The sequence below is a fragment of the Puma concolor genome, chromosome D3, assembly GCF_028749965.1.
Source record: "Puma concolor isolate L17-30 chromosome D3, mPumCon1.1.hap2, whole genome shotgun sequence".
NCBI classification, from domain to species: domain Eukaryota; kingdom Metazoa; phylum Chordata; class Mammalia; order Carnivora; family Felidae; genus Puma; species Puma concolor.
The window spans coordinates 5463863-5486146 of record NC_141678.1 but is presented as its reverse complement, the minus strand read 5'-3'; the positions used below and the strand labels follow the sequence as shown (position 1 = coordinate 5486146).

At 56.8% G+C, this 22284-nt stretch overlaps 1 protein-coding gene and 1 long non-coding RNA gene across 6 annotated transcripts in view; both read right to left on the bottom strand.

Moving 5' to 3' along the window:
- Window positions 1–22284, bottom strand: part of SCARB1 (scavenger receptor class B member 1) — an 84286-nt gene that overhangs the window by 261 nt on the left and 61741 nt on the right. For 2 of the 5 annotated variants that reach the window (XM_086681450.1, XM_086681451.1), the window contains one exon: window positions 19285–20226. The exons of 1 other annotated variant lie outside the window; for it this stretch is intronic. Coding sequence is in view for 3 of the 4 variants with exons in the window: in XM_086681451.1 (XP_086537577.1) it covers window positions 20107–20226 (120 nt within the window). In the remaining variant the exon portion in view is untranslated. Of the gene's footprint in view, window positions 1–2103; window positions 2143–13832; window positions 14162–19284; window positions 20227–22284 lie in introns of those variants that run through there. 2 more of the 5 variants (XM_086681453.1, XM_086681454.1) reach the window with 2 other exon arrangements.
- On the bottom strand, window positions 16401–18741 carry LOC147575256 (uncharacterized). The gene is made up of 2 exons (XR_015242175.1): window positions 17173–18741; window positions 16401–17112 (listed from the first exon to the last, which is right to left on the bottom strand). It is a non-coding gene; the product is annotated as an uncharacterized LOC147575256 (long non-coding RNA).

Below are 22284 nucleotides of genomic sequence, written 5' to 3'. Positions count from 1 at the left end.
TTCAAACAACAATCACGCGGGGCACCTGGGTGGCTCAGTTGGTAGAGCGTGTGGCTCTTGTCTTGGGGTTCGAGCCCCACGTGGGGGGTAGAGATTACTTTAAAATACAATTGTAAAATAAACCATCACGCATTATCAGTTACACCCCTGCCCGGGGCTGATCCAGGCCCGGCTTGGCTGGCCCACCTGTCTCTCAACCCCCGTGGATCAGTGTTTGTCCCGCACGATGGCAAAGGTGCAGAAAAGGACAAGGTCCCTTGAGGACCAGGCACAGCATCAGGGACACTTCATTCGTTCGGCCAAAGCAGGTCAGAGCAGGGGACTTACGCTCTTGTGGGGAAGGGAGAAGAGCGGAGGCCAGCCGTGCACCCTCCACGCTGGCGCGACGTGTTTCCTTGCTGCGCACCTGCCTTTTCCCCTAGAACGGAACCTCCCGGGGTGCACGGCCCTTTATCTGCTCTGCTCACTGCGGAAGCTCCAGCACCTGGAACAGGCCTGGGACAGAGTAGATGCTCAGCAAATACTTGTGCAAAGACTGAGCTCCCCGCACCGTCGTGAGGACAAACCCAGGTCAGGGACGCGAACGACGTGTCGAGAATTACAAGATCCCTCCGAGAGTCCGTCCCGATCCTGTACCCCATACCCTGGCCCGGAATCCGCTCCCCCTACTCGGGGATTGTCCCAGCTCAGGCCCCTGATAAACAACAGAGCCAACTGCGGGTGGGGGTGTCACATCTGGGGACCTGCCTCCTGACCTCGGCCAGTCTGTGCTCAGTTGTGTCTCTCGTTCTCGTCCGGCCTGGGGATCCTGGGGAGGCCCCACCGTGGCGGCTCAAACCCATCCCCCTGGATCAGGAAGTTCAGGTTCGGCTGAGACCTGCTGAGGTCACAGGTCTCTCTGGGCTGAGGAGGAAGTGTCCCGAAGGGCCCCAGGACAGAGGGACAGCCTACCACGGCTGCGTGCCCGTCCGAGGGTCCCCGAGGCCACAGTGCTGCCCCGTGTGGTTTCCCCGGAGCGCTCTCTCCTATCTCTTGAAAACAGCAAAGTCGCAGAGCCCCCGGCCCCCTCCCTGTCTGCTCTTCCCCGAGGAAGCCTCCCCACACCCCCCCACGTCCATCTGGCCCTCAGCACAGCCCTCCCTCCTGGTGGCCCGGCCTCCCCCACGGCCGCCCAGCACGCAGGAAACCTCTCCCGTCTGCCCCCGCGCTCAGCACAAAAACCTTCCCCCTCTCCAGGACCAGCCGAAAGCACCAAATGTTCCTCTGTTATGCAAGCTCATTTCTCTCTTCCTGCCGGGCCGAAATTGCAATCTGCACAGGGGAGGAGGAGGCCTGGCTGGGGAGGCCTCTGAATCAGGAAGCTGAACATCTGTGAAGGCAGGAAACCTCCCTCCTGCCCTGCCCACGGCCACACTGTCACCGGCCCTCACCCTTCCCGCAGCCCGGCCGGGCTGGCCACCAAACTCCAACCCAGCCCGTCCCTCGGGCTTCCCCGGGGCAGAAAAACTCAGGGTGTGTTCCGATAGAGCTTAAAGGCAGGTCAGCTACAACACATCCCCCCTCCCCACCCCCCACCCCGCCCCGGGGTCAGGGGAGAGGGGGGAGAGGTGTCACAGGCATGATCATCAGACAAGAACTTGGCCTAAAACAACACGTGGGTTTTATCTGCTGAGCGCGGGCTCTGTGCCAGGCACTGCTCTCGTTCTCTCCCTTCTCCCTTCATGGATCCATACTATTCTTATCCCCATTTCACAGAGGAGAACCCTGAGGCTCAGCGCAGGCAACTCACGTGCAAAAACACAACTAGGAATCAGCAGAGCTGGGATCCAAACCAGGCCCCGGGACCCTGGAGCTTGCCCAGTTGACGCCTGTCAAGCGTGTGATCACGGTTCTTGCCTCAGAGGCTTTCCCCGCCAGGCGACAACATACTACCTCTTGTCCGGCAGTCCTGCTTCTGGGCGTATACCCAGAAGGGTCGGGGCAGGATCTTGAAGAGGTATCTGTACGCTCTATGTTCGTGGCAGCGCGATTCGCGGTAGCTAAAACACGGGAGCCGTCCAAGTGCCCAGCTGCGGACGGATGGATAAGCAAAATGTGGTCTAGCCACACAATGGAGTATTATTCAGCCTTGAAAAAGGAGACCTGTTGAAAAAAAAAGGAAAGAAAAGAAAAGAAAATAAAGGAAAGGAAAGGAAAGGAAAAGAACGGAAAAGAAAAGAAAAGAAAGGAATAGAAAAGAAAAGAAAAGAAAAGAAAGGAAAGGAAAGGAAAGGAAAGAAAAGAAAAGAAAAAAGAAAGGAAAGGAAAGGAAAAGAAAAGAAAAGAAAAGAAAAGAAAAGAAAAGAAAAGGAGACCTGTTTCTGACCCCTGCTCCCCCATGGACGAGCCTGGAGGACACGATGCTGAGTGAACGAAGCCAGCCGCCGAAGGACAGATACGGCCTGACCGCACTTACACGAGGCGCCCAGAGGAGCCACGTTAGAGACAGAAAGTAGGATGGTGGGCGCCAGGGGCCGGGGAGGGGACCGGGGAGTCAGTGCTTCTCGGGGACAGAAGGTGGGTTTGACAGCTGAGAGTTCCGGAGACTCGTGTGACAATGATGCGAACGTACCGAACGCCGCGAGACCGTTCGCACACCGTGAGAGGTGTGCAGCCGGCTGGATGTCGTAAGAACTTGACTCAGTCTGTGCCAGATTGCCCTGAAGGTCCCAATTCCACACCCCGACCCGTCTCTGTGCCCTTCCCGGGCCCCGAGGCTGGTTCCAGCCAATGAGAGTAGGGGTGTGTTCCTGCCTGCCCTCCCACCCCTCTGCTGTCACCGAGGCTCTCGCCCCGGGCAAGCTGGCTGGAGGAGAGACCAGGGGACACAGAGCCCCTCCAGCAGCCACCGGCCGGCCACCCCAGGCACGTGCATATGCCCAGTTGAGACAGGAGACCTCCACCCTCGCCCAGCCTCAACTGCCGGCCCGCAGACTCACGGCTCGAATACAGCTTCCTGGTTGAGGTCACTGATATTTGGGGCCACTTGTTACGCGGCGTTATTCTGCCAGTAGGTAACTCATACGGACTCACATGAAAGGCCTCCGACCATCCAACTGTTCCAGCACATACCTATCGTTAAACACCTACTCTCTGTATCCAGGAACAGAGCTGCCTTCGCGGCACCCGCAGTTGAGAAGGCGGGGGAGACAGACTCAGACCCAAGTACTCATGTTGGTATGATCGGGGGAAGGGCTGAAGCCTAGAGACCGCAGGGAAAGCACATGTCCCAGGTTGGGAAGTCAGGGAAGGCTTCCTGGAGGAGGAGGCGATGAAACGGAGGCCTGGAGAAGTGAGAGACAGCCAGGCTAGGGGTTGTGTGTAGGCAGGAGCGGGGAGGGGAGCCCCAGGCGGAAGGAAAGGGTGAAGGCCTGGGCTGGCGGGGGGACAGAGCCGGGCTGCTCAGACGGTAGGCAAGGACGTTGGGAAGGCTGTGTTGAAATCCTCAGGGGGGCGAGACTGTCCCGAGGGCCCACGGGGAGTTCAGCCTCATGCTGCAGGACCGGCCGTGCACTTGGGAAAGATCCCTCGGGGCAGCCGTGGAGGCCGACTGCAGTTAGAGGTCCCCGTGGCAAAGTGTGGCGGGGCGGGTCCCCGATCGCCAGCGGCGGCGGCCGGTGGCCGGCTGCCTTGGCTGCCCCTTGCCGCCCCGGGCCCCCTCGTGGGCAGCGATGGGGAGACGGAGGCTGCCCCGGGGTAGGCCTCTGCGTCATCGAGCCCACTCCCCAGGGACCGGAGTGGTGGCAGGAAGGAGGATCCCCGCCAAATGTCCGTCCTCTGCCTACCCAATGAGCAGGCAGCCGCCAGCAGCAGGAGACGCCCCTGCCCAATCGGGAGCCAGGTCCGCGCCCCGTGAGTTTGCGGATTCGGGGCAGCGGCTGGGGACAGCCAGCCAGCACCCTCCCGCCAGCCGCACCCGGCCAGGCAGCCGGCACCTCTGTCCCCAGCCAGCCTCCCCCCCCCCCACCGGCAAGACCCTACATCCATCAGCCGGGACCGTCCCCTGGCATCCATCACTCCGGAAAAGAGAAATCAAGACATTGCCATATCGTTGTCCCGGGATTAATGTCCCTGCTGTGAAAACAAACGTCGCGTCTTCCCGCCAACATTTATTTTTGATAAATGCTGTGACTTTGCCTTGACATTTCGGAAGCAGCGGGAGACCATTACCCGGTGACAATGTTCTATTCCACTGACATTATCTCTTAATTATAATATGCAAGTAATGCTGAAAAAAATGGCCCATAAATAGCTCGTTGGGAGTTGCCGCATTCTGCCCTGTCGGGAAATGCTGAAGGATTTCATTCAGGGCTTGCAAATGAGGGAGACAGATGGATATCTTGGGGCCCCGTATGTGTCCTGCCTCTTCAATGACAAAGCTCAAAGCTCGCAGGGTGGCAGGACGTGGCAGGGAGGCGAGGACTCCAGGACAGGCAGCCGGGCTTCCTGCCGACCCCGAGCCGCCTCCCCCCGCCCCCTCCCCCAAATCAGGGGGCTTCCACCCCCCCCACACACCCAGTGACACCCACTAACTCCAGTCTTGCAAAAACGGTGTGTGGTTAGCACAGAGGAGACAGGCAGTGATCCCCTCCCCCCCCCCCCCGAAATTAATTCCCTTCGGGGCAGGGAGGTCGAGGGAAGGGCGTCTGGAGGAAATCCCCCCTTGCAGCTCCTCTGGGGCCTCAAGAACAGAGGAAACATTTGCCAGAGTTCCCGGGGAACGGGGTTCCGGGAGGGGTTCCGGGGGCTCTGGAACGGGCGGAGAAAGAGACAGCAGACACCGACGGAAAGGGCTTTCGGAGACTCGAGGGGCAACCACAAGTGCGGCTCATGCGATGGGCATTTCTGGGGACACTTTGGGGCGAGACGGGCCACGTTGAGTCACATCTTGAAAAGCCTCCTCGCTCCAAACACAGTCAAAACTCAGTCAAACAGTCGAAACTCAAAAACAGTCAAAGCTCAGACTCAAACCGATGGTTCCCAAGCAGGGGTGATTTTGCCCCCAGGGGACGCCCGGCTCGGTGTGGTAGTGGCACACAACCCATAGTTTCTAGATGGGTGGAGGAAAGGGGGGGCGGGTAAGTACAAAACCAGACCCTGTATCTACAGCTGAGAAGGAGAAAAATCTTCCCATCCATCCTTTGGGGTTACTAGAATTCTCTTTATTTTACAGGGGAGGAAACCCAGGGCTGGCGGGGAGGGGACATGCCCAGTCACAGCCGCGGTTAGGGAGACGGGGTGCAGGGCACAGGGCGGCCTGGGCTCAGATCCTGGCCGTATCACTAGCCAGCTGGTCAGCTTGGGGGAGCAACTCAACCTCTCTGGGCCTTTTTCTGCCTCTGCTGTAAAATGGGCTCTTAAACCCACTCCGCGGGGCGGCATGTGGACCGGCCGCGGGGGCCCCCGAACATGGAGCGAGACGTGGAATCCGGGACCAGTGGTTGGAGAGGTTTGAATGAAGGGAACTCTTGGCAGAGAGGCGGGCAGGGCCGGGCAGGGGCAGTGGGAGCCGGGAGGGCCCTGGAGGCCGCAGGGCCCTCCTCCTCCCACCGCCACCAGTGCCGCCCATGGGCTGAACCCGGCCGGTAGCCCAAGGAGGGGCCGCCACCCGGTCGCCCTCCAGGACAAGGGCAAAGTGGAGAGGGACGGGGTGGGACCGGAGGACGACTGAACAATGCCCAGCACAGCAGGAAAGGCAGACCTGAAGCCCCACGGGCTCCAAGTGCACACTGAGCCCTCACGGGCTGCGTGACCCGGGGCCAGTGGCTCGCCCTCTCTGAGCCTCACTTTCTCATCGCGTTGCCGGGACCGAATGACTTCGCGGAGAGAGGCACCTACACTAGGCCAGGGCGGGGACCTGTTGGAGCCACACGGCCCCACGTCACCGTGTTCGTTTCCCGTCGCTGCCGCAGCCAGCGAGCACACGGTCAGCGGCTTCGAGCGGCCGCCCTTTGCTCTCTTACGGTTCCGGAGGCCAGACGTCAAAATCAGGACGTCGGCAGGACTGCGCTCCTTCGGGAGGCTCTGGGGGGGGGGGGGGGGGAGTCTGGTCCTCGTTGCAGTTTCTCGAGATGCCCACACCCCTTGGCTCCCGTGCGTCCCGGCATCCTCTGCTTCCGTCCTCTCAGGCCTCCGTCTCAGACTCAGACCCTCCGGCCTCCCTCTTGGAAGGACCCTCGTGACCACAGAGGGCCACCCGCATGACCTGGGTTGAGCTACTTGCTTCACGATGCTTCCCTGAGCCGTGTCTTCGAAGCCGCTTTGCCACGTGAGGTCACACGTTCTCAGGGTCTGCGGGTCAGGTCCTCGCCCCCCCCCACCAGGCTCCAGCGGGGGGAGGGGAATGCAGTCGTCACCGTCACGATTTCCGTCTCCCCCTCTCCGTGCGGTTTGCACCCTGCCGCTCCTCCAGATACAGCGCTGGGACTCGAGGGGTAACGTTCGAGCGGCAGCAGGGAGGAAACAAGGGGCTGCTGGGCCGTGGGACAGTCCGGGGTGGTCCACACACTGCTGATGTGTTTGCCGTGGCCAGGACAGCCCTCTGCCAGCTTCTGGAAGTCTGTTCCCAAGAGGTCAGGCTCGGCGCAGGGTCGCGGGCTCCAATGCCACCAGGGCGTGGCAGCATTTCGGCAGCGAGGGCGGCCCGGCGGTGACACAGAATATTCGTCCTTTCTCAAAGCAGCAGTCACCCAGGGCACCGCGGACAGGCAGGCGCGAGGCCCCTGGGTGCCCGGATCTTCTGATTTTGCAAAGGTAGCCGAAGCGCAGGTTCTGTACGAACTCCCTCGAGTTTGAAATTTTGGCCGCTAGTTTAGTTTTTGTTTCCCCCCTGCACACGGTGTAAGCCAAAGTCAACATGTCTGTGGGCCACTGGCTTGCACCCCCTGGTCTGGTCCAAGGCCATCCCTTCCCCCGGGGACACGACCTGGAGTTACCCTAGAACTTGCACTGCCCTGGGGTCACGGCCAGAGACAACAAGCCACGGCAGGTCCCTGCCAATGGGCCCCCAGGGGACACGCACCTGAAGCTCGATGACCCTCCGCCTCCCGCTGACCCCGCTCTTTGCCTCCAGAGCCCTGTGTCGCATCAGTGCCACAGAACTGCCCTAGACCAGCTGGCCACTGGCTAGATAGGTCACATCCACGAGCCTCGAGGGCTTCTCCTGTACCATGGGGATAAGGATAGTTTCCGTCACGGGCCATGGTGAGCGTGGGACGAGGGGACGCAGGTAGGGTTAGTTTAGCGGCGCCGGGCACACAGTAGGTTCTCAGCCAACAGGGTGAAGATAATCAAACCCAGAAAGCACAAAGCTTGCCTTGGCCGGAAGTCACCTTGAGAAGGGAAGGAAGCCCGGGACGGCACTGTGTGTTTCTTCCTCTGGTTCCCAAGCGCGTCACGAGAGATCAGCACAGGGGACGCACACAGGATTTGGGGGAGAAGAGCTGCGTTGGAATCCCGGCTCCCGCGCTACCTGGCCGTGCAGCTTGGAGCGGCTCACTCAACCTCTCTGAGCCTCAACTTCCTCATCTGTAAAATGCAGGGAATTCTTCCTCCTAGGAGGAATGTGTAGGGACTCGCAGACATAAGGGACTCGCAAAAAGGCATGTGAAAAACGTTGGTGGCCTTTCAGAAATGCCCGAGACCCCCCCCTTTTTCAGCGCAGTCTCTGATTTAGGTGCACATGTGCTCCCCAGGCAAAGTCAATACTGGCCTCTGCCCAAGGCCTGGCGCCGTTACTGACGTCACCGCGGGCCGCCCGGGGTGACCTGGCCTGAAACGGTCACAATCTGCCTGCTGCCTCCTTCGGAGGGAGGGGCTCCCCCAGTCCCTGTCTGCCTGCCACCAATGGTATCTCCAGACCTGCTTTCCATCCCCCCGTGGGCCCAGAACAAAGCGAATGGCCCCATTTTCCTCGCGCACCCAGCCGAGGGAGGAGACAACGCCACGTCAGTAGCACGGGAGCCCAGGGGGGTCAGGAATCTGGGTCTGCTTTGCTCGCTACTCTGTCCCCCATGCCTCGAACAGGACCCGGCAAGACGTGAGCACTCGACAAATATTTGTTGACTTAAGAGAGAAAACTCTACCAGTTCCCGCCTGGTCACTGTGTGCCAGGTGCCGTGTTAAGTCCCTCCGATCCGTGCTTTCGTTGAACCCCCCCACGACATTCCCGGAGGCGGGTCGTGACAGTCGAGATGGTCTAGGTTACGGATGCCGCGGTAACAGTCCCCCGGATCTTCGCAGCTTCCGACAACCGAGGTTTATTTTGTGTTCATTCTACACAAGTCAGCTCGGGGCTGTGTCCTGGGGAAGTCCTCATCCTGGGACCCACGCTGATGGAAGCGTCCGCATCTCGGACGCCGCCCGCCATCGGGGCAGAGGGAAGAGGAGTTCTGAAGGTTGTCACAGCAGCAGTTAAATGCCACAGTCCACAGCGTGTTACCGTCCGCTCTCGTGAGAATCTCACGACCCCATCCAACCACGAGGCTGCCACCAAAGCAGCCTTCTCCGTGTGCCCGGAAGGTGACAGTTAGAAATCTGTGGTGGACACGCGACTCGGGGCTACGACACTGGGATTTTTATGGCCCCCGTTTTTTCAGATGAGGATGTTGAGGTTCAGAGAGGTCAAGTGACTTGCCCAAGGTCACACAGCTAGCAACTCGCAGATCCGGGATTCGTACCCGGTTCTGACTCCAAAAACCAGGGTCTCAGCTGTTACCACTTACAAACGCCAGAGTATGATCTATTTTCCCCGGTTTGTGCAGAAGATAAACGCATCCCATGACTTCAGCTGATGGAAGGCACCCACCTACACGCCTCCAGAAAGGGGTTTATAGCCACAGACACGCATGCCTAAATTATACAACTAACACACAAAGGCAAGTCCTGCTCAGAAACCGACAGACTGAGTCTTGTCCAAGTTGTGTTTCGTTTGGCCCACGTAGTACTTTATTTAATTGGGATTCGTTGCCAATAATTAAAAATCGGGAAATTTCACCTTCTTCAAAGCCGTCTCCTTTTGAAAATTAAACCAAAAATTAGACGACTTGGCCACAATAGCCTGCGTCCAGCCTAACAAGGCGGCCGCGGGCCTGACTGAAGGCAAAGCCAGGTTCTCAGGTGACACGAAGGCAGCCTGGGCCCGCGGGTGGAGGGAGGGGCCGTCACTCGCCCAGAGCGCAGCCCGCAAAATACCGCTCTCTTCGAGCTCGGATCTGACATCCCAGCCGTCTTGCTTTCGTGAAACGTCATCAGTCTTCCATAATGGTGTCGCCTGTATCACTTCAGAAGTGTTAGGGGAGCCTGGCGACTCAGTTGGTTAAGCGTCCAGCTCTCGGTCTTGGCTGCGGTCATGATCTCTCATGGTTCAGGAGTCCGAGCCCCGCATTGGGCTCTGGGCAGATGGTGCAGAGCCAGCTTGGGATTCTCTCTCTCCCCTCTCTCTCTGCCCCTCCCCTGCTTGCTCCCTCTCTTGAAAATAAATAAGTAAATAAACTTAAAAAAAAATTGGGGGGGCGCCTGGGTGACTCTGTTGGTTGAACGTCCGATTTAAAAAAAAAAAAATTTTTTTAAGTGTTGTCAAAATGTTGCTCTGAGGGAGGCCAAGCATCCACTGCTGCGTGGTTCTGTGGGCATTTGAACTCACCCGCACTGACCTCCATCATCTAAAGAAGTCGGATTTACACACAAAGCCCCCCAAAGACACAGCGGTGTGAGGATGCCCAGGGCGTGTTTGACAGTGACACCTCCTGGTGGCGCCCGGTATTACAGCTCAGCCCCGCGAGACCTGGCGCTCGTGAAGGTGAACTGCATTCTGGGTGCTAGGGTCGGTTCCCAGACTGCTTCGCGAACAGATGTCAAAGTCTTACGCTATTTCCAGCCCCAAGTGCGTAAAAGCTCCTTCTTTACAGCCCTCGTGAGGAGCTGCGACATGAACGGGGCCAGGAGTTCTAATTCCTGTTGGCAGGGACACAGAGGGGTCCCAGCGACTTGCCCGAGGGACACGGTGAATCAGGCCTGTGCCGCAAACAGCTCCAAACCCTGCCGCCTGCCTGATCCCCAAGGCTGAGCTCATGGAAGAAATCATGTCCCTCCATCAGACGGCTGCCGTGGCCACCGCCTGAGACCACAGAGCTGAACGTACCACGAAGCAGGCCCAGACACGTGAGTGTCTCCTCAGAGAGCCTCCGTCCCCCAAAACGGGAGACATCCTGCAGCCCGGGGACAAGCAGACGGTGCGGGTCATGGAAACAGACAGAAGATCCCAGGGACCAGAAGAATGTTCCAGAGCTCTGGAAAACTGCCGCGGGCCCGGCCGCCACTTTTGTGCCTTCCACAGCAACGTGATTCGAACCCATCTGCCGGAATGTTTTCCCAGGGGAGAGGAAGTCCTACTCCGTTTGAATCCGGCTCTGAGGAACAGATGTCCGAACAACGCTGGCCGGGAGGCACATTTCTGCAAACTAGGTCAGCCGTGCCTAAGGCTTTGTGGCCTTGTGGCCAAGGTGCCGTGAAATCTGGACGCGTCCGTGACTCCAGACTCCAAGATATGGCCACTTGGCCTTCACCCTCTGGGAGAAACACCGGGCCCGGAACCTTCTGGAGCTAGCTCCTGAACCACAGGGAGGGAGGTCCGCGACGCGGGACCCCAGCCGAAAACCAAACGGTGGACCTTATTCAAAAGCCCCGGGGCGCCTGGGTGGCTCAGTCGGTCGAGCGTCCGACTTCGGCTCAGGTCATGATCTCGCGGTCTGTGAGTTCGAGCCCCGTGTCGGGCTCTGTGCTGACAGCTCGGAGCCTGGAGCCTGCTTCAGATTCTGGTCTCCCTCTCTCTCTCTCTCTCTCTCTCTCTGACCTCTCCCGCTCATGCTGTCTCTCTCTGTCAAAAATAAATAAACACTAAAAAAAAAAATTTTTTTTTCAATAGTCCCGGCTGCTTCCCCACCCCCCATCTGCTGCCCTCTCGTTCAAGTTTTGTTGTGGGGGTTGGAGACCACGCACTGTTTCTAGAAATGTTAACTCTTACTCCCCACCTTTCCCTTCCATCCTCAACCTCTTTTGGAAGGAGCCTGGATGCTCCCCCCCTGGGAGCCCTTCCACGGAGGCTCGGGCACGTCCGCGGCATACAGAGCCTCCTTCTAGACGGACTTGGGGTTGTCTCTGTGGGGAGTGCGCCTTGCCATCCGCCCCGCCCCCCGGCTTCTCAGAGTCTCCAGAACCAGGACCTGTGTGTCCCTTGGGTTGGAAACGAAGCCGGTTCCCCAGTGGGATTCCAGGAGGGATACGAAAAAAGCGGTCTCTGGCTACAGGCACCGATATGAGTCCTGGTCAACCGGACGACAAGGAGGCGTGTAGGGCAGCGGCCGAGCACGTAGGCCTTGGATCCAGCTGCCCGGGGTTCCAATCTGGGCTCTGAGGATTCCCAGCCGTAAGACCTTGGACATTGCCTTCACCTCTCTGGGCTCAGTTTCCTCGTCGGTAAAAGCAGAGTGATGATGAGCGGGGCACCTGCCTGGATCGTGAGGAAAATGAAGGGAGCTCACGCTGAGGGTTTAAGGTAACACACGGCACCCTCTGAACGCTCACCCACCGTTAGCAACAGGCAGAGCCCAGCTCTGGTCTGACATTTTATTTCAGTTATTTTATTTATTTATTTTTTTAAATTTTTTTTTCAACGTTTATTTATTTTTGGGACAGAGAGAGACAGAGCATGAACGGGGGAGGGGCAGAGACAGAGGGAGACCCAGAATCCAAAGCAGGCTCCAGGCTCCGAGCGGTCCGCACAGAGCCCGACGCGGGGCTCGAACCCACGGACTGTGAGATCGTGACCCGAGCCGGAGTCAGACGCTTAACCCAAGAGCCCCCAGTTTTTAATTTTTTTAAGTTTATTTGTTTTGAGAGAGAGACAGAGAGAGAGCATGTGTGCAGAACAGGGGCAGAGAGAGGGAGAGAGAAAGAATCCCAAGCACGTTCTGCCTGTCAGCCCAGAGCCCCATGCGGGGCTGGATCCCACAAACCCTGAGATCATGACCTGAGCTGAAACCAAGAGCCAGACGCTTAACCAGCTCAGCCACCCAGGCGCCCCTCTGGTCTGACACTTTGTATCTGCCGGGCATCCAAAGTTTTGATCTTGCTGGCGAACGTCCCTGGGGGACCAAGGGCGGCCGGGCGGGGCTGGGCCCTGAGTTCGCCAGAGGTCCACAGTCAGACTCAGGGGCCGCTGTGGAAGCCAGGTCCCGACACCCAGAGCCAAAGACTCATACCCATTTCCCGTTACCCAAACCTGCCTTCTGCCGACAGTACTGATTCCTATTTTCAGCCTCCCCCACTAAGTTCACACAGGTAGATTGCAGGGCATGTTTAGGTGTGGAAACGGTTGGCTTGTTCAACGTGAACGTACAGAGGGACACGGATTGTGGAGCCCCGGCCCGTCAACTTTTCATTTTTTACGTGTGATTTATGCGGAACCTCACAATACAGACGTGGAGGGGTGCCGCGGGCGGCCGGAGAGGCCCGGGTGCGGGAACCGGGGCCGCCAGGCGCACGGCGGTCCCGCAGCGCCCCCTGGTGGCCGCGGCCGGCACTCGCTCGCTCTCTCCGGCCACTAAGCCTCAGGTCATTCCTTCTTGACTCAGCCGAGACTCATTTGCACACACGCCTGACCAGGGGCTGCGGACGCAGCGGGGACCCCCACAGACCCGGTGCCCACCCTCCCCTCGGGAGCGCGGAGTCTAAGGAAGGAGGTCCAGCGCTCTTCGTGAGAGTGAGGGCATGCACCCTCCCCTAGAGGAGTCACTTAGGAAGCTAGAGGGCAGGAGAGGCGTGGAATATGCCTCAGTTTCCTCTCCTGTAAAACCGGCCGAGACATCGTAGGGGTGCTTTGAGGGCCCCCGGGCACGAGCAGGGGGCAGGGGAGGTGTTACTGTATAGAGTGCCTCCTGCTGGATCCCTCTGCACCCACATCTGTCCCCACTGCAACTCCCACGCAGCAGAAACAGCAATCCTGTCGCTTCCCAACTTAAACCCCGCCAGTGGTTCCCATTGTGCTTAAAATCCGAACTACAGGGCCCCGCCTGGTTGAGTCCCTGCCTAGCTCGCCATCTCATCTCCCTCCCCATCCCCCACCCCGCAGAGCTGACCAAGCTGCAGCCACAGCCCACTGGTCTCTGGTCTGCAGGTCGCTGCCTCAGGGCCTTTGCGCATGCGGTCCCCAGTTCCTAAAGTGCTCTTTTCGCGAGTCCTTCAAATCCCTCGGGAATTAGCATCAGTGGCACTTCTCAGGGGACACTTCTAAAACACTTCTCATCATGCCACCTTGTTTTTATGTCTTTCCTGGCGTTCGTCACTCTCTGGAGGTATCTTGCTTTTTCCTTTACTTGTTTGCTGCCCCCCACCCCCACCCCCACCAGAACGCGAGCCTGGGAGGGCAGAGACCGCTCCCGCTTTATTTGCCCCCACACTTCTGAGGCAGAGCACATCGGTGCTCTGACAGATCCAAATAGGTCCCTCTTGACTGCTTTTGTGCACCGCTGGAGTCCGTGTACTTCCACGCCCAAACCCTTGGGCTGCGAGAGCCCCCTTTGTCCTCCTGGGACGCCCCGTGGCTCGGGACACCCCTTTGTCTCAGCCGCTCCAACTGAGGGACCCAACCAAAGACAACTCCCAGGAGACACATGAGTGCGCTCCCAGGAATGGATGAACGAATGAACACGGTCCTCTCAGAGCCCGACTCCCGCTTGGTACCCAGCAAGCGCCCGACGCCGTCGGTATCTAATAAACGCTTGCTGGAGACCCCACAAAGTTCCCGCGTCACTTCTATTCCACCCTCGCGGGGGTTCCCAGACAGTCACGGAGCGGGAAGCTGTACCTCCCTTTTCACGGGTGGGAAACCCAAGGCTCAGAGAGGCCACAGGTTTTTCTCTAAGGCCGCCCCGCCGCTGGAGCACGACAGAGGTTGGCACACGGTTGGGCTGCCTCCAAGGCCAGTGCCCCCTGCAGTACGTACAAAGGAAAAGCAAACGTCACGTGACTCCGGTTTTCGTTTTAGGGGTGACGCTGGCCTCCAACACCCCTGGAAAGGGTCAAGGCCCCGCTGAAAATGTGAAGAATATTAAGGAAAAGCTTCCTAGGAAAAAAAAGAAAAAAGAAAAAGGCCCTTATTAATTAATTAATTAGTGTATTTATTTATTTATTTATTTTTAAGTAATCTCCACACCCAATGTGGGGCTCAAACTCACAACCCCAAGGTCAGGAGTCGCATGCTCCATCAACTGAGCCAGCCAGGTGCCCCCAAATGCCCATTTTCATAAAATGCAACTTCTTGAGGTTACAAGTTTCTTTTCTTTGTTTTTTAATTTTTCTTATGTTTATTTATTTTTAAGAGAAAGAGAGAGAGAGCGTAAGCGAGGGAGGGGCAGAGAGCGAGAGGGAGACACAGAATCCGAAGCAGGCACAGAGCCCGACGCAGGGCTCGAACCCACGAACCACGAGACGATAACCTGAGCTGAAGTCAGAGGTTTAACCGACCGAACCACCCAGGCGCCCCGAGGTTACAAGCTTCGGAAGCCAGGCTGTGGCCCCAGGTAACACTCCCCCAATTTAAGGAACACCCTGAGAACCGATCCGCAGCACCTCTTAGAGCCCTGGCCTCCGAACCACCTGTGTGCACAGCTCGCCCCCCAGTGGCAGATCCTGGAATTGCCCAGAAGCCGGCGCCACTGCAGGAGGAGAGAAGGGATTTTCCCAGCAGCCCCCAGGAGGGGGGACTTGATCCTCAGTGTGGAGAACAGTCCAGGCTTAAGCAAGGGATGAACCTTCTGATAGTTCACACTTCAGAAAGACCTCTCGAGCCACTGCATGGAGAAAGGACCTCACAGGACCTGCATGGGAGCCTGGACCCGGCCAGCCGAGCCTCCCGGTGAGGGACCCCGATGGCATCCGTCAGGTTGGCCCCAAAACAGTGGGCTTGAGTGCAGCGTCCCCAGCCCTGAGCCTTTCACGTGACGCCACCAACTCTTTTGAGATCCACACTTGACCCCGCAGGGCAAGTATTAAATTATCCCCATTTTTTTTTTCAGATGAGGGAAGCCCCCCTTGGGATTTTATTCACAAGAACATTGCGAGCACTCAATAAATTGTGGTTTAAAGAAGGACCGTCTGAGCAAACAAAGGAATTGCAGAGGAGTGCAACCATCTCAGTTAAGAATATTCCAGTTCCTGCACGATTGTAGGGACCGGGGGTTACACCACAGCCCGTTGGGGTTTGGGACTACAGCAAGTAGAATCAGGACTTCTACTGTTCTAGAACATTCTAGCATCATCTAGGGTACAGACACAGTGTCCCCGGAATTCAAGGCGGGGGTGGGGGGGGATAGCTGAGTGAGCAGAAGTGATCGGGGAGGCTTCCTGGAGGAGAGGGCCTGGCTGGAATGGAGCCTTGGGTGATGCCAGGAGTGAGCGAGACAGGAGGGAAAGCTTCCATAGAAACCATACAAGGGTAACGTTTATTCCACGAGCAGAGTGGGCAGATGGGGGAATGCAGGACACAGTAAGGAACAGTAAGGAACAGTGCAGAGTTCCCACGTATGGCAGGTCTCGTGGTACCTGGAGGAACATCTTTCTTTTCTTTAAAATTTTTTAATGTTTATTTATTTTTGAGACAGAGAGACAGAGCATGAATGGGGGAGGGGCAGAGAGAGAGGGAAACACAGAATTGGAAGCAGGCTCCAGGCTCTGAGCCATCAGCCCAGAGCCCGACGCAGGGCTCGAACTCACGGACTGCGAGATCATGACCTGAGCCGAAGTCGGCCGCTTAACCGACTGAGCCACCCAGGCGCCCCTGGAGGGACATCTTTAAACTTCAGTAGTTGTGTGATTTGTTTTCCTGGATTCTGGAAAACAGGTAACTTGCCCATTGGACGCACAAGTTGAGAACAACCGCTTTTTTTTTTCAAAAGAGAATTCGTTTTTAAAAGATGAGTCAAATTTTAGAAAAGCATGACGTTAACAGGGTCACATGGTAGGTGGGGGTTAGGGTGTCGAGTGCGCGCGTGAGGGAAAAGTCTGAGCCAGGGACGCTTTTGGGGATTCCTTAGACCAAGGCCACCCTGAAGGCTGGCAAAGGGTCAGGGGCATTTCCCTCGCGGAGTCCTGGATGAAGTCATCGGATGTGTTTGGGCTCCACGGCTGCACCCAAAAAACGAATCGGCCGAAACGTGACAAAGACATTCAGAAGGAAGTTGTTCACATGATGAGCCACGTGGAGGGCAGATCTGCTTCTTCATCCCGTGTTCCCTTGGGACACACACACACACACACACACACACACACACACACACACACCGGAATGCCCTCTAGATGTTGCCTTTTTGTTTTTCTTTTTATAAGCATGTAGAGCTCCGTGCACACGTGTAAAAAAAAGTGTCTGTGTTGAGGCTCAGGCCCAAGTGTCCGGTCCTCAAAGGTCATCGCACTCCGCTTGGGGAGTCCTTGAGCTCCGCTTCCCAAGGAGAATAAATGGGGGCTTGAAGGGAACCATCTCGAAGCCTGGACTCCCCGCGAGCTTTCGGCCTGCAGGTCTACCCGAGAGCAGGCCCAGGCCGTGTAGAACATTCTCTCCGCCCCTTTGTGAGCTCCCCGCCCCCCACCGCCCACTCTGCGGCGGGCAGACAGAGTCCCCCGCTGCCCTCGGGTCCCCACCGGAGGGACACCCGAATACTGGTTTACAGAACTAATCTAAAGGTTGAGCAATCCTGCTGCAAATGGGTGACCTCCTTTGTTGCCTTCTACACATGCGCAGGAAGGTCGAAGGGACCGGTCAGCTGACACATCAGCAAAAATACTTTTTGATGACAGACGGCTCTCTGACTTTTGCTCATTACTCAAGAGCAGAAGAATTGAGTGACACCACCATCAGGACATTCCTTCTGCCCCCCGGCTGCTTATTCATGTAAACAGGGCTTCTCCGTCTTCCATCTCTGAAGATAAGAATGGAAATGATGATAAATGTGGTCCCTTTCTGGCAAAAAGTTTTTGTCAGTCAAGGACACATGAATTCATGGGGGAGGACGCAGAAGCCTCATTCGCCTCCTCAGGAGGTGTATTTCCGGGCAAAGAAGAACCACAAGGAGATTCCACTCCGAATGACTAAAAGGTTTTAAAATACCGAGGGGCTGGCCATTACGCAGAACAGGTGACGCTCTCATGCCTTGCCACTCCGAAAATTATCTGGCGGAAAGTCAAGAGGCTAACCCCAGAATTGCCGTATGGCCCCTACCAACCCCACTGCTAGGTGTTGTTCCTAACCGCCAAAAACTGGAAACACTTTTTTTTTTAATGTTTCTTTATTTTTGAGAGAGACAGAGACAGAGTGCGAGCGGGTTGGGGCAGCGAGAGAGGGGGACAGAGGACCCGAAGCGGGCTCCGCGCTGACAGCAGAGAGCCCGACGCGGGGTTCGAACCCACAAACCGCAAGATCACGACCCGAGCCCAAGTCGGGCGCTCAACTGACTGAGTCATCCAAGCCGCCCCAAAACTGGAAACACGTCTAAATGCCCTGCGAGTCCTGACTCGCCCAAATCCCCGCGGCATATGCAAACAGCGGGATTCTGCTCCGCAGTAAACAGAAACAGACCGCTGATCGGTGCAAGGCTTTGCGTGAATCCCACGACGTTGTGCCAAGAGAAAGCAGAGGTCTTAAAAGACCATATACTGTGCGATTCCATTTATAGGACATTCGCAAAAAGGCAAAACTACCTGGTTGCCAGAGGTTAGGCCTCAGGGGAAGGCTTTACCGCAGAGGAGAAGCAGGAGGGAATCGGGAGGGAAAATGAAGTTGTTCGTTAAGCTGGTTGGTGGTAGTCACTCACGTGTGTGTAGGCGTTACAATTCCTAGAGCTGCACACACACGTCAACTCCACTCTGCACACTGAAAACGTCGTAAAATACGTATAAAAAAGGAGATGCGTTCCAATAAAGGTTTATGGCTTTGTGATAGATAACAAATGTGACCCATCGATGTTGCTGGTCAGTTGTGTACCTACAATGGAATGGCGGACCAGCCCCCCAAAATGTGAACCTTTGTGGTCACAAGAAGAAGTTAGAACACCTGTTTGCATTTCCACAGACACTTGGGTTGCAGAGAAGTACAAGAGACTGATTAAAGGCGTGTATTATATAATGTTTCGCTGAACTTCTGGGGGAGGAGGAGATACACATTAAAAAGGCATCTGACAAGGAGACCTCGTTTGTGAATGTTTTTCAGGGGGAGTATCGTCTACAGATCCCATCCGGGGATACCTGGGTGGCTCAGTGGGTTCGGCAACTGATCCTTGGTTTCGGCTTAGGTCACGATCTCACAGTTCATGAGATCGAGCCCGAGTCGGGCTCTGCGTTAAGCGTGGAGCCTGCATAAGAGTCTTTCTCTGCCCCTCTCCCCTGCTTGCGGTCACTCTCTCTCTCTCTCTCTCTCTGTCTCTCAGATGAAAAAGTAAAAAGAGCAGCGCCTGGGTGGCTCAGGGGGTTAAGCGTCCGAGTCTTGATTTTGGCTCAGGTCATGAGGTCACAGTTAGTGGGGCCCGAGCCCCACATTGGGCTCTGGGCTGGCAGTGCAGAGCCTGCTTGGAGTTCTCTCTCTCCACTCCCCCCACCAAACATAAATAAACATTGAAAGAAAAGGAAGAAAGAAAGGAAGAGAGAGAAAGAGAGGAAAAGAGAAAATGAAAGGAAAGGAAAGAAAAAAGGAAAGAAAGAAAAAAAGAAAGAAAAAAAGAAGAAAAGAGAAAAGGAAAGAAAGGAAGGAAGAAAAAGAAGAAAAGAAAAGAAAAGAAAAGAAAAGAAAAGAAAAGAAAAGAAAAGAAAAGAAAAGAAAAGAAAAGAAAGAAGGAGGGAAGGAAGGAAGGAAGGGAAAAAGGGAGAGAGAGAAAGAGAGGAAAAGAGAAAATGAAAGGAAAGAAAAGAAAAAAGGAGAGAAAGAAATAAAGAAGAAAAAAGAAAAGGAAAGAAAGGAAGGAAGAAAAAGAAGAAAAGAAAGAAAAGAAAAGAGAAAAGAAAAGGAGGAGGGAAGGAAGGAAGGAAGGAAGGAAGGAAGGAAGGAAGGAAGGAAGGAAGGAAGGAAGGAAGAGAGAGGCAGGCAGGTAGCAGCCCAGCCCCCAGAGAACAGCTACCAGGAAGGGGCTATTGACTACGAAGAGCCCAGAATTTTCCAGAAGCCCCTCACTCCCCCACAAACAGGCTGTCACCGACGCCCACTTTAACTTTTAAAAAAGGTTTATTACTTCAATAGTGAATTACTTTTAAAAGATGATAAAACTCATTTCTCTGGCGGTAGAAAAGAGGCAGAGGCCTGCCCCGGACCAGACGGGACACCCACACTGACGGGGCGGAGGGCCCTCGTGGGGGGCGACTCGGGGCAGAGCCCCCCGCCACCCCCACCCGGGAGCGGCCGGCTCAGTACACAGGATGACGTCAGTTTAGGCGGGAGGAGGGGGCCCCAGGCATCCCGGGCGGCACCCGCGGCAACTCTGGGGAGATCGGGGTCGGCCCGCGGAACAAGGACAGGCCGGTCCCGGTCACGCCGCTTGCTGGGGCCCGCGTGACGCCGCCTGGCCCCCAGCCCGGGGGGCACGTGCGCGGCCAAAGCTCCGGGGCCCGGCCGGGCGGCCCCCCGGCCCGCACGCCTTTGGCACGAGAGGTCTGCCTTCCCGGGCTGGGTTTGGGGACAGTAGTGAAAGGCGTGTCCTGCAGGCGAGCCAGCCAGCAGGGACCGCGGCGTCCGTGTCGTGGCTGTTGGAGGGGGCCCCGGGGGGGAGGGGTGGGGGAGGCGCGAGTGGTCAGGAGCCCGGGCCCTCAGGCCGCACAGGTCGGCCGGGCTCACTCGGGGGAGGGGACCCGGTGCCCGCGGCACTGTGGGTCACCCGGACAGAAGGTTCCAGACGGCCCTGGTTGACGATGCCCTGAGTCTCCTCAGCGGCGGCTCCATCCCTGAGTGTGTCTGCGCACGCCTGCGTACTCGCGTGTGGACACGTGCCGGGGGTGTGCAGCGCGCGGACACGCATGTGGCAACTGGGGGGCTCAGGCTTTGGGACTGGTGGGCTGTCCGCCGAGGGAGTCCTGAAGAAGCGGGGTGCAGGGGCTGGGGAGCCGGTCCGGCTCAGTGGCCACGCTGGGCTGGCTGGTGACGTCTCTGGGACCCTGTGGAGAGAGGGGGGGGGGGGTGGGCTGGGTCACCAAGCCCCGCCCACACCCCCGGCCCCGCCCCCACACCCTCCCGCACGGAAACAGCCCCCACCGCAGCCCCCACCGCAGCCCCCACCGCAGCCCCCTCCGCGTCCCCCTCCGCAGCGCCCACTTATCAAGCCGGAGAGGAGAAAAGCCCGGAGTGACATACAGCGCCCCCCCGGAACGCGGTTATGAGGGCCCCCCTCTCTCACTGAACACTGCCCTCGCCCCATTTCAGAGGTGGGACAACAGAGGTCCAAAGGGACTTGCCTAACACAGTGAGAAGGCCAAGGCCGGGAATCCAGGGCTTATATGCGATACTGTTAACCCCAAACTGGAAACCACCTAAATGTCCACCGATAGAAGAAACGCACTTTTATTTTTTTTTATTTTATTTTATTTTTTTTTTAAGTTTTTTTTTTTAACGTTTATTTACTTTTGAGACAGAGAGAGACAGAGCATGAATGGGGGAGGGTCAGAGAGAGAGAGAGGGAGACACAGAATCCGAAACAGGCTCCAGGCTCCGAGCTGTCAGCCCAGAGCCCGACGCGGGGCTCGAACTCACGAACCGCGAGATCATGACCTGAGCCAAAGTCGGCCGCTTAACCGACTGAGCCACCCAGGCGCCCCAAGAAACGCACTTTTAAAATACAGTCACAGGACGGCATTGAGCCTGGACAGCTTTCACAAACAGAAACCCGAGGAAAGCAAAGCCAGCGGCAGAGTGACCCATGTGCCATGACGGCAGGGGGGCAACTTTGTTAACCATCTCTTGTTCGTGGATATATGTATACAGACTTAGAGGGGAGAAGCCCACACACCAATTTCCCGGCAACGGCTGCCTCTGGGGGGAAAGGTGAACAACCAGGACGAGATGGTAACAATTAATGCTGTTGGGGCGCCTGCGTGGCGGGTAAGCGTCCGACTCTTGAGTTCGGCTCAGGTCACGGTCCCACGGTCGTGAGTTCGAGCCCCGAATCAGGTGCTGCGTTGACAGCATGGGGCCTACTTGGGATTCTCTCTCTCAGTCTCTCTCTCTCTCTCTCTCTGCCCCTCCCCTGCTCATGCTCGCCCTCTCTTTCAAAATAAATAAACTTAAAAAAAAAAAAAAGGAACTGTTTTCAAAAAGTTAATATTGTTGAGTCCGGGTGAGAGGGAACATCACATACTATAATTTATTTACTTTTACGTTTTTAAAAGATTTCTCAACACATCTGTTAAAGACAGCGATGTTGAGGGGCGCCGGGGTGGCTCAGTCGGTTAAGCGTCCGACTTCAGCTCAGCTCAAAGCTCGCGGTTTGGGAGTTCGAGCCCCACGTCAGTGTCTCTGTGTCTCCCTCTCCCTCTGCCCCTCCCCTGCTCATGCTCTGTCTCTCAATAATAAATGGTAAAAAAAAAAAAAAAATTAATAATATAAAATTAAAAAAAAAAAAAAAAAAGACAGCAATGCTGAGGAGCGCTTGGGTGGCCCAGTCGCTTAAGCGTCCGACTCCACAGGTCATGATCTCATGGTTCGTGGGTTCGAGCCCGGCATCGGGCTCTGTGCTGACAGCTCGGAGCCTGGGGCCTGCTTCGGATTCTGTGTCTCCCTCTCTCTCTGCCCCTCCCCTGCTGGTGCTCTGTCTCTTTCTCTCTCTCTCAAAAATAAATAAACATTAAAGAGAAAAGACAGCAACGTTGATAAGAGGCTTATTGTCCCTCTGAGCCCTGAAGAAGGGAGAGGCCTGGGGCCCAGCAGTGTGGCCAGGACACCCTGAGGGCCTGTGGCCACTTGTGCCTCATTCCCAAACACCAAGGGCTTGCTTCTCCGGGCAGTGAAGAAAATCAACCCGTTCCCGCCCTCCCGTGTTTACCACCCCCAGGTGGGCAGGACACAGGGAAGGCTTGGACCCCTGTCCCTCTGGGACAGATCTAAGGCTTCCAGGGTTGAGCCACATTCAAGCCAGGGGCAGGAATAGGGGGAGGGGCGGGGAGGCCAGGCCAGAGTGAGACCAGCCTTGCACCCCTCCCCTCCACCACAGAGAGACCGCA